The following is a 12422-nucleotide window of genomic DNA, read 5'->3' on the forward strand; positions in this document are numbered from 1 at the left end:
GTTCTGAGACACAATTTGGGGTACAGAAAATCTTAGATTGTAGGAGGAATTGTTACTGTTCAAGTCCAATGCCCTTTCTCAAATAGAACATTTTAACAAATTGTAAAGTGAACCAAAGATTTTAATCAGAGTTAGTAGGATATTTTGTTTTTTTCAGTGCCTAGACTTTTTCTGATCACTTTGGCCTAAATGTGCAATATGTTAACATTTGAGAAGAGAATTGGATCTTAACCATAACATAAACACAAATGTAAATAATTATGGCCATGCTGAGAAAGATTTGGGAATGGTAGTAAGTTCACTTGAGTAATTGGTTTGGACCAAACTAGATGGAGATAGTTCAGAAAAACATCTTCTGTAAATGGTAGATTAGGTGTACTTCTCTGATTAATTGCATTTGATTTCTATGAATTACTGAATCATTCAAGCACAATGTTTATTTCTATTATTAGAACACATGTTAGATCATATAGGTATTGTGTGGCTTTAGTAGGGACTATTACTATTTTATCAGTTTCCATTTTTCTTCTTTATGGTCTATAAGCTATAAACCTACTACTTACATACGTGCCTTTCTTTCAAGTAACCAGGATTTCTAATATCTTCAATAATTGATTTTAAAGAAAATGTGGGTAGATTTAGTTTGCAGAAAATTTCCCATTTGGTTTTGATTTATGGTCATCTCTCTGCTTCTTACCTTGTAGGAAACCACAGGTGTGATATGTGGTATTTAATATCTGTACCAATGAATCTTACAGGTGGAACAATCTAAAGTTTTAATCAAAGAAGGTGGTGTTCAGTTGCTGCTCACAATAGTCGATACCCCAGGATTTGGAGATGCAGTGGATAATAGTAATTGGTAAGAAGGGTTTGTCATCACTGCTTTACATTGATTGAATTTAGGGTATTGGTTGTTAGACTTTTTCTGCCTAAGATTTTTAAACTTCTTATCTTAGCAGAGATCATTGAACTTTTTAGTGATAGGACTTGAGTTCTTATACCAACTTTGCCACATGCTTGACAGTGTTACTTAACCTCTTTGAACTGATTTCCTTTTCTATAAAATGGAGGTAATACCTATCATAGAATTATTTTGAAGACAAATACTAAAGCAACATGGATACAAGAATTCTCATTATACGGAAGTTAAATCTTCATTTTCTATAATTTTATCTACTTACTGTGTATATTATTTTCTATCCCATCCTAATTTAAACCTGATTTTAAATGTTCCATTTCTTCATAAGTCATAAGTTAAGAAAACATGCATGGCGTTCTATTTGGAAATAGCATTTTATAAACAATATTTATCTTTGTTTTGAAGTAAATTTCTGTTAACTTTTAAAACACTTAAATAAGTTTTTGTATTATTTAAGCTTTTAATTTGAAATGCAAAACTCTGTACTTATCAATGTAAATAATATAATTTGGTTGTGTTTTGACTCTAAATAATTAATTTTCTTTCATTTGGAAAGTTCAGAAATAATGAGTCAAGATTTATCCAAGGTAATAGCTACTTGTTTTTGAATCAATATACATAGAATAATTTGAGATATCTTTCACTGGTTCGATTAATTACTGTAACAGTCATCAGTTGTACCTTCCTATGTAGAATTGCAACTTAATTATTTTATTTATCTGCTTTTTGTAGCTGGCAGCCTGTTATTGACTACATTGATAGTAAATTTGAGGACTACTTAAATGCAGAATCTCGAGTGAACAGACGTCAGATGCCTGATAACAGGGTGCAGTGTTGTTTATACTTCATTGCTCCTTCAGGACATGGGTCAGTACCTTGATACTTCTGATAACCTGCTGATGTTTCTTATGACTGAACTTTATTTTAGTTATTCATATCTCTGTGGAGTATAAATATATCAGTTATAAAATCCCAAATTCTATATAAAAATGACTTATAGAAAACACTTTGGGGGCACCTTGGTGGCTCAGTCGGGTAAGCATCTGACTTCAGCCCAGGTCATCATCTTGTGGTCCATGGGTTCGAGCCCTGGGTCCAGCTCTGTGCTGATGGCTCAGGGCCTGGAGCCTGCTTGGGATTCTGTGTCTTCCTCACTCTCTGCCCCTCCCCCACTCAAGTTCTTCTCTCTCAAAAATAAACGTTAAAATAATTTTAGAAAACCAGTTTGTAAATCCTAGATAAACTGATAGTAATCTTCTTTGTTCATGGATAAGGCTTTTTCTTTTTTAACCTGTTCATAAGGAACAGTGTTTCCATTATGGTTTAATGCTTCAGTGTGGCTAATTTAGCTTCCTTTTGGCCACTCTGCCACAAATTGAACTACCGAATAAGGAGAAGGAGCTATAAAAATTAGCTTAGACAAATTTTAAGAAACTTCAAAGATGTTTTTACTGTGAATCTGCTAGAAAAGGTTAAAGAAAGGTTAAGTACCAAAGTTCTTGTGTGCCATTTCTTCCTTCACTAAATTTCTTTGGCTTCTGTTTCACCTTAGCTATCACAATCATATTGTTTAAGTTTCATATCATCAGAGCTAATCTTTTACTTATTAGGAGTTAAGATACAAGTATCTTACATTCATTTCATCTGATTATTCTTTTGTTAATATGGCTAGCCTATAATTTTTTTTTTTTTTTTTTTTTTTACTGTTGGTACTTCCTCTGTCACCTGAGTAGATACATATGTCACTGTCGTCTGCAGATGTTTGTAATTACTCTCCTTCAATCTTTTTCTTTGGATAGATGACTTCCTGTAGCTCAGCCACCTGATGCTCAGAGCCACTATCCCTCTACCAGAAGGAACTGGAATATTATATAGCACCAGACTAAAAATAACAGTACATTATCTGACACCCAGATTACAATGGTATAAACCAGTTTCTTCATGAGAGTACTTTTCTCCTCTCTTTTCTGCTTCTTTCTCCACCTTTTTCCTAGATAGGTTAATGCCCAGTATTCCTATCATGGTTGAGCAAAAAGTCTGAATTATGTAGTTAACCATTTTTGCATTGTCAGATTGTAGTGAAAAATATTTCTTCTTTTATTTCTAGTATTCTTCTATAGTGTTCTTTGAAGTTTACATATTGTATAAAATTGATTAATCAACTTAAAAGGCTCAAAAAAAGGTAATCTCAAAAATATCACACATTGTGGGGCATCTGGTGTCTCAGTCAGTTAAGGGTCTAATTTTGGCTAGGTCATGATGTTATGGTTCATGAGTTCAAGTCCCCATCTGGCTCTATGCTACAGCTCAGAGTCTGGAGCCTGCTTCCAATTCTGTGTCTTCTTTTCTCTCTCTCTGCCCCTCCCCTGCTCACATTCTGTCTCTCTGTCTCTCAAAAATAAATGAATGTTAAAAACAATATTTTTTTTAAACCAAACACCTGTATAGCCTTTTTTGAGTACTTGCTAGCTTCTTCTTGATTTATGTATTTACTTTTTTTAATCATTAGTTAACTTGTTAGGGCTTTTTCCTGGAAGACCACAGAGTAAAATCTTAACCTGCAGTTTATTTTTATTTTTTTACTGTGCAGTTTAGTCAACAGAAATTTGTCAGTTTATATCCAGTTTTATTATTTTAGATCCTTTGGACTCTCTCCAAGATTTAGCAATTCTCATGAAATCACATTCCTTCTATCTCTAGGGGAAAGTACATTTCTTAAAATTGCATGGGAAATAAGATTAAAATTTTTTTTTAATGATTCAAACGATATATAGTAGCTTTGGGCCATTTCATGTTTGTCACAAGGGATGGGAGTTCAGAAATTTTATTTTTTAGGTGTAAAAGTGTGCTTTTTAATAGTTTCTCGTCTTAACTACTTTTAGACATGGAAGAAAGTTTTACCCCTTGGTATGTGCTACTGTGGATTAAGTTAAAGAATAAAACACTGAATTTTATGTAGAGAGTTCCTGATAGGCTCACTACAGACTGAAATTCTAGGTAGACTAATAGATGAATCAGGACCTTTCTGTCTAATCTGGGTAGTCCTTTTTTGAGGGGTCTTGTTATGGAGTAATTATAAATTGGTCCAACATTGTATTTTCAGTGGCCCCCACCTCACCCCACCGAGTGTTGTCACTAAATGACTAGTTTGTGATTTCAGGAATCATTTCTTCATTGTCTTTGTTCAGTGAATGGTAATTGCTATTAAATTTAAAAATTGACTTGGAACTTGAATTCTAACTTTTGAATGCTGATTGCCACTTAAAAAAATTAATTTCATTTAGTGAGTTTTCTATAGGAGTTTTTTTCCCTTAGAAATATATGTATGTGTATATTAAATATTTGTCATTTGCCCTGTAGTCATTTTATCTTGCTGTAGGCTTTGAGGTTAAATAGTCTTTTCCCTCTAATATGGGTTTATCTTCTAGAAATTCTATAAAGGACTTTCCATTGTTTAAAAACAACATTTAAAAACTAAATTTCTTGGAAAAGATGACCTGAAATAAAAGTAAATGGACAGAGGAAAATTTCAACCAGAATGTAATCTACATGTGAACTAAATGTTTTCTACTGTTGACATTTTGTAAGCTTCTGAAATTTGTATTCTAATTTTAAAGGGCAGAAGGGTTTTATCGGGGCTTTTATAAAGATTTTACCTTTTTTCCCTGAAGTTTAATTTTTAAATGTTCTTTGGCCTTGTTTTATATTTAAGAAGTTGACTTTACCAATTTCCTTGTCATGGTGGTTTTTCAGTGTCTTTCTCTTTAAAAGTTGAGATAATAAATATTCAGCAAGTGCTGTTTCAGTTTTAAATATAAAACCTTGTTAACTTAGATTTTTATTTTAATATTTTGTATTAAGTGCTCTTCAGATGTATTAAAATTTCAGAATAACTGAATTATTTTGTTACTGGTTTAATGAGGTAGTATTGACGGTAATTTAAATTTGCCATGAGTGTAATCTGGAAAATGAGCCACAAAAATTTACAAATTGAGATTGATCGACTGGGCCATGGGTTTTATATTTAGTGTTGTATGTAATGACTGATGAAAAGCAGCAAGACTTAAAATTTTTCAGAGTTAGGTAGGTTCGTCATTCACTGTCACTACCACAAAGAGGTATAGTATTGTTTATTATTTGTTAGTAAAAAGAAATACCTCTTTAGTCTCTGGGTCCCTGCTCCCCCCAACTAAACAAACAAACAAATAAGTAAGTAAGTAAATAAATAAATAAAATGTACATTTAACTATCATACTTTAAGAGAACTCTAACAAGGACTTTATCTTTATAATGTTAGTAAAATTCATAATGAAACTAGATCTTCATTCTATTTTTGTTATGGTTTGTGAGTTAAAGAATACCATTTAGAATGATATTTCTAAACAGAATACTCCCATCATCTTCATTTATTTTTGTGGAATATTGATTTTTACTCTGTGGTCTAGATGTGAGGAATTTCTTCGGTTTTTATTTAGGTTATTCGAGAACGTAGGGAAAATCACAGGGTCTTACTTTTTTGGTCAACAGATATTTGGTCACTTTCTCAAGTGACACTGTACTAGGTGTTGGAGATACAGATGAATGAGACAAACATCTTGCTCTTAACAATCTTCTAGTGAGAAGATGGGGAAAACAAATACACATAATTGGCAAATTAAGTGTTGGACCTCTAGAAGATGACTAGGGTTAGATCAGAGAAGGATCCCCAGAGGAAATGAGAGTTGTAAACCAAGGCCTAAAGGACCTATAGGAAAAGGAATTAGGCAAGCGAAGTAGAAGAGGATGGGAGTGGAGAGTGTTTCAGTCAGAGGCAGTAAGCCAGTCACCAGTGGTCAAAGCATGGTTCTTTCAAGAAATCATGGGAAGTTCAAAAAGGCTAGTATATTACAAGCAGGAGATAGCAAACAGCCCGAGAAGCTCTGTCTTCACAGGTCTTGTAGGCCACACTAGCCAAGGAGTCTGGCCTTTAGTATGGTTTTCAGTCAGAGAAATGACTCATTCAGATTTAAATTTTAGAAAGGATTTTCTGACTGCAGTGTGCATGGTTTGGAGGGAAACCGGATATATTTTAATAGTAGCCCATACCAAAGGTCTTAGTGGCCTGACCCAGAGTAATATATTTATTTGTTCAGCAGATCTTGAGGAATCTTTGGGGGTGAGAATTAGAGGAGGAAGGAATCCTGGGTTTCAGCCAGGAGTAATTGGATGTATTGTACTGTGATACCATTATCAAAAATAGAGAGGAGAGAAGAGGAGGGAAATCTGGGGGTTCAGATGAGCTTTAGACTTTGAGGAGCTTAAATGGGATGTCCAGGTTGTGTTTCCACTGGGTAAACACAAATCTGGAACATAAAAATGAGATCTCGGCTGGGTGTGAAAATCATCACTGTGGTTGATGATAAGCATACAGAATGTAAAGAGAGTAGACTATTCTGAGGAATATAACACTTAGTAGAGACTAGCATACAGAGAAAATCCTTAAAAGTACCCTTAGGGAACAGCTTGTGGAAAGGTAATGTCAGATGCTGCATAAATTTAAAAAGTAATGGTAAACACCACCATATTTAGGAGTTACTGATGTTCGAAAACCCGACAGACTCCACCAGAAGCCTACTAGAACTGATCCAAGAATTCAGCCAAGTTGCAGGGTACAAAATCAACGTACAGAAATCGGTTGCATTTTTATACACCAACAATGAAGCAACAGAAAGAGAAATCAAGAAACTGATCCCCTTCACAATTGCACAAAAAACCATAAAATACCTCGGAATAAACCTAACCAAGGATACAAGAGATCTGTATGATGAAAACTATAGAAAACTTATGAAGGAAATTGAAGAAGACACAACGAAATGGAAAAACATTCCATGCTCATGGATAGGAAGAATAAATATAGTTAAGATGTCATTACTACCTAAAGCACTCTACACATTCAATGCAATTCCAATCAAAATTGCACCAGCATACTTCTCAAAACTAGAACAAACTATCCAAAAATTTGTATGGAACCACAAAAGACCTCGAATAGCGAAAGTAATACTGAAAAATAAAACCAAAACGGGAGGTATCACCATCCCAGACTTCAGCCTCTACTACAAAGCTGTCATCCTCAAGACAGTATGGTATTGGCACAAAAACAGACCCATAGACCAATGGAACAGAATTGAGAACTCAGAAGTGGACCCAAAAGTATACAGCCAACTGATCTTTGACAAAGCAGGAAAGAATATCCAGTGGAAAAAAGACAGCCTTTTTAACAGATGGTGTTGGGAGAACTGGACAGCAACATGCAGAAGAATGAAACTAGATCATTTTCTCACACCATGCACAAAAATCAACTCAAAATGGATAAAGGACCTGAACGTGAGACAGGAAACTATCAACACCCTAGAGGAGAAAGCAGGAAACAGCCTCCTTGACCTCCACCGCAGCAACTTCTTACTTGACACATCCCCAAAAGCAAGGGAATTGAGAGCAAAAATAAACTGTTGGGACCTCATCAAGATTAAAAGCTTCTGCACAGCCAAGGAAACAACCCGGAAAATTAATAGGCAACCAACGGAATGGGAAAAGATAGTTGCAAATGACTTATCAGATAAAGGGTTAATATCCAGAATCTATAAGGAACTCACCAAACTACACGCCCGAAAAACAAACAACCCAGTGAAGAAATGGGCAGAAGACATGAACAGACACTTCTCCAAAGAGGACATCCAGATGGCCAACAGACACATGAAACGATGCTCAGCATCCCTCCTCATCAGGGAAATACAAATCAAAACCACACTGAGATACCACCTCACGCCAGTCAGAGTGGTTAAAATGAGCAAATCAGAGAACTCGAGATGCTGGCGAGGATGTGGAGAAACGGGCACCCTCCTGCACTGTTGGTGGGAATGTAAACTGGTACAGCCCCTCTGGAAAACAGTGTGGAGGTTCCTCAGGAAACTAACAATAGAACTCCCTTATGACCCAGCAATAGCACTGCTAGGAATTTACCCAAGGGATACAGAAATGCTGAGGCATAGGAGCACATGTACCCCAATGTTCATAGCAGCACTCTCCACAATAGCTAAGACATGGAAAGAGCCTAAGTGTCCATCAACAGATGAATGGATCAAGAAGATGTGGTTTATCTATACCATGGAATACTACATGGCAATGAGAAACAATGAAATCTGGCCATGTGTAGCAACATGGATGGACCTTGAGGGTGTTATGCTGAGCGAAATAAGTCAGGCAGAGAAGGACAAATACCATATGTTTGCACGTATAGGAGGATTAGGAGGAACTTGACGGAGGAACAAGGGGGAGAAGAAGGGCGGAAATGGTGGGGGAAAGGGAGAGAGGCAAACCATGAGAGACTCTTGAATGCTGACAAAAACTGAGGACTGATGGATGTGGGGGGGAGGGGGGATGGGCATGAAGGAGGGCACTTTGGGGATGAGCACTGAGTGTTATGTAGAAACTAATTTGACAATAAACTATTTGTAAAAAAAAAATAAATAAATAAAACATTAAAAAAAAAAAAAGGAGTTACTGATGTTAATTATGTTAGCAGCATGGAAGTATTTCATGACCTTCTTGAAAGTATAACAGCAAAGTGGAAGCAGCAGCCAGATTGCAGTAGATAAAAGGGATGATGAAGATGATTCTCTTTTGAGCATTTTATCTGAGAAATAAAGTTGGCAGCAAGAACTGACTGTGGGGCTCAAAAAGGACAATCCTTTTTGTTGGAAAACAGATTACCCAAATTTTGAGTAGTATGTATAGAGGCTATTCTAGGAAAACCTGTTAGGAGCTTTCTCTGGTTTTTCTAATTCCTCTTTAGAGCCCAAACCCTATGACCATTGTGTTCAAGGGCCGGAGTCAAAGCCTTCTTAACCACTTTGATGCTTAATGAGGTCCTCTTCTACCTAACTGTTGCTGGCCCAGGACATCTTCAGAGAGAGTTTCTGATAAGTAAAATAGTTCCAGTGTATTTAATTTAGCACTGGGGATGTGAATGATCTATTCTCCCAAATTGATCAATTCAGTCATATTAAATATTGTGTATTTCAGACTTAAACCATTGGATATTGAGTTTATGAAGCGTTTGCATGAAAAAGTGAACATCATCCCACTTATTGCCAAAGCAGACACACTCACTCCAGAGGAGTGCCAACAGTTTAAAAAACAGGTGAGCAAAAGAAGCTTGAACTCCTGCTTGGTTTCTCATACCACTCATGTAGTTTTCAGTTTTTATATTTTCAGTATAATGTGTTACAATGTATTTCTCTTGCTGCTTTATTATATGGTTATTTATACTGTATTAAAAATAACTATTTAAAATCTCCTTAGTTTTCTCCTCAAAGCTCTTATCTATTATCATAGTGCCCTTATCCTTTGTCGATTTAAATATTTTAGGTGTTTCTGTTATAGCCTCCTCCATCACCCTGCTCCACACCCTTTAGGATTATTTTTTTAGAGTAAATTCCCAGGAAGAGGATTACTTTTTGAAAGGGTATGATTACTTTATAGTTCTTTTTATTTTTTTTCCATTTTGTTGTGGTGCTTTCCCAGTGAAAAAGATTTTTTTAATAGTGGGTATATTTGTTTCAATGCCTTACCAATGTTGTCATTTTTAAAACTTTTTTTGAAATTAAGGGGCATTTAATCATTTCTTTAACTTTTATTTAGTTTTCCAGAAAGGATGAACACTTCTTAAAGCAGGGGTTTATTTTTTCCTGACTGTGTTTGGTTTGTTATCACATTGTATGAAATGAAGGGTGAATTTCTGGAACTATGATCCTATACCAGTAGCCTATTTTTTATTTTAAGCCAATGTTATATTTTTTAAACTATAGCTACTTTGTATAATACTTAAAAGTAGATCGTAGAGTTGTTAGCTCTTTCTTTAAAGTCCTCTCTGTTTTTTCACCTTTTTTGATATGGACTTTAGTATACATTGCAACCTGCTACAAAAACAAAAATCTGTTGGGATTTGCTTTGAAATTGTGCCAAATCTATATATTATGGGAATGTTTTAGTTCATTTTTACTATATTTGGTATTTCTACTAGGAATATATGTTTATTTTACATTTATTCACTCCCATTTTTATTTTGTAATGTGCTTTTTTTCTAAGTTCAAATACTAATTGGTGGCTATGACCTCTCCTCTTTTATTTGTAATTTTATTTTTTTTAATTTTTTTCTCTTTTTGATGTTTGGCTAGGGCTTTATCAATTTTATTAATTCTTTCAAAGAAACAGCTCTTAGTTTTGTTGATCTGTTCTACTCTTTCTTGTTTCTCCATCATTTATTTCTCCTCTGATCTTTATTATTTCCTTTCTTCTCCTGGCTTTTGGCTTTATTTGCTGTTCCATTTCTATCTCCTTTAGGTGTAAGATTAGGTTGTGTATTTGAGACATTTCTTTTTTTTTGAGGTAGGCCAGGATTACAATATACTTCACTCAGGATCACCTTTGCTGGATTCCAAAGGATTTGTATTGTGTTTCATTTTCATTTGCTTCCATGTACTTTTTAAATTTCTTATTTAGTTTCCTGGTTAACCCATTTGTTCTTTAGTAGGATATTCTTTAATTTCCATGTATTTGTGGTCTTTCCAAATTTTTGAGGGGTTGGGGGAAGTAAGCTTTAAGTTCCATAGCATTGTGGTCTAAAACCATGAATGGTAAGATCTCAGTCTTTTTGTACTTGTTGAGGGCTGATTTGTGACTCAGTATGTGATCTATTCTAGAGAATGTTCCATGTGTACTCAAAAAGAATGTGTAATCTGCTGCCTTAGGGTGAATATATTTGTTAAGTCCATCAGGTCCAGTGTGTCATTCAAAGCCATTGTTTCCTTGTTGATTTTCTGCTTAGATGATCTGTCCACTGCCGTAAGTGGGGGTGGTAAAGTCTCCTATTATTATTTTATTTTTATTCAGTGAGTTCCATTACATTTGTTATTAATTTATGTATTTCGGTGCCTCCAAATTGGGGGCATACATATTTATAATTGTTAGATTTCTTGATGGACAGACCCCTTAATTATGATATAATGCCCTCCCTCATCTCTTGTTACAGTCTTTAGTTTAAAATCTAGTTTGCCTGTTTTAAAGTATGGCTATTCCGGCTTTCTTTCTTTTCCATTAGTGTGATAGATGGTTCTCCATTCCCTCACTTTCCATCTGCAGATGTCTTTAGGTCTAGAAGGAGTCTCTTGTAGGCAGCATACAGATGGGTGTTGTTTTTTGTTTTTGTTTTTGTTTATCCAATCTGATACCCCATGTCTTTTGATTGAATCATGTAGTCCATTTACATTCGCAGTGATTATTGATATATATTAAATTACTGCCAGTGTGTTACCTGTAAAGTTGGTGTTTCTGGTGATGTTCTCTATTCCTTTCTAGTCATTGTTGCTTTTGGTCTTTTTTACCCCCTCTCAAAGACCCCCTTTTAATATTTCCTGCAGGGCTGGTTTAGTGGTCACAAACCACTTTTGTTTTTGTCTGGGAAACTCTTATCTCTCCTTCTATTATGAATGATAGCCTTGCTGGGTAAAGTATTCTTAGCTGCATATTTCACATTCAGCATGTTGAAGATATCATGTTACTCCTTTCTAGCCTGCCAAGTTCCTGTGGACAGATCTGCTGTGAACTTGAGCTATCTTCCTGTGTAGCCTAAGGACGTTTTCCCCCCTTGCTGCTTTCAGGATTCTTTTGTGTATTTTGTGAATTTTACTATGATATGTCTTGATGATGGCCAGCTTTTGTTGAATTTAATGGGAGTTCTCTGTGTTTCTTGGATTTTGCTGTGTCCTTTCCCAGATTATGGAAATTTTGAGCTATAATTTGTTCAAATAAGACTTATGCCCCCTTTTCTTTCTCTTCTTCTGGGACTCCTATGATGTTAATATTATTATGCTTTAAGCAGCCACTCACTGAGTTTCCTAAGTCTGCCTTCATGATCCAATACCTTTCTTTCCCTCTTCTTTTCAGCTTTATTATTTTCCATGATTTTATCTTATATATCACTGATTTGTTCCTCCCTTTTTGTTCATCCTCATTGTCATTGCATACATTTGGTTTTGCATCTCACTTATAGCATTTTTTATTTTAGCCTGCTAGTTTTTACTTCTTTAATCTCGGTAGTAAGAGATTCCCTAGTATCTTCTATGCTTTTTCTCAAGTCCAGTTAGTATCCTTATGATTACTATTTTAAATTCTGGTTCAGACTTCCTGCTTGTATTTTTATTGGTTAAATCTCTGGCTGGGACTTTTTTTTTTAATCTTCCTTTTTAAAATTTTTTTAAAATGTTTTATTTATTTCAGAGAGAGAGAGAGACAGCGTGAGCAGGGCAGGGTCAGAGAGAGAGGGAGATACAGAATCTGAAACAGGCTCCAGGCTGTGAGCTAGCTGTCAGCACAGAGCCTGATGCGGGGCTCAAATCCATGAACCGTGAGATCATGACCTGAGCCGAAGTCGGACGCTTAATCGACTGAGCCAGCCAGGCGCCCC

The 12422-nt window shown here is 35.4% G+C and overlaps 1 protein-coding gene across 8 annotated transcripts in view; it reads left to right on the forward strand.

Moving 5' to 3' along the window:
* The window catches only part of SEPTIN7 (septin 7), a 113892-nt gene that overhangs the window by 75197 nt on the left and 26273 nt on the right, over positions 1-12422 (forward strand). For all 8 annotated transcript variants that reach the window (XM_039239158.1, XM_039239160.1, XM_039239157.1 and 5 more), the window contains 3 exons: positions 759-859; positions 1652-1786; positions 8981-9098. In XM_039239158.1, coding sequence (XP_039095089.1) covers positions 759-859; positions 1652-1786; positions 8981-9098 — 354 coding nt within the window. The remainder of the gene's footprint in view (positions 1-758; positions 860-1651; positions 1787-8980; positions 9099-12422) is intronic.

This window comes from Hyaena hyaena, unplaced genomic scaffold (genome assembly GCF_003009895.1).
Source record: "Hyaena hyaena isolate Hyena2069 unplaced genomic scaffold, ASM300989v1 scaffold_153, whole genome shotgun sequence".
In the NCBI taxonomy this organism is placed as follows: Eukaryota; Metazoa; Chordata; class Mammalia; order Carnivora; family Hyaenidae; genus Hyaena; species Hyaena hyaena.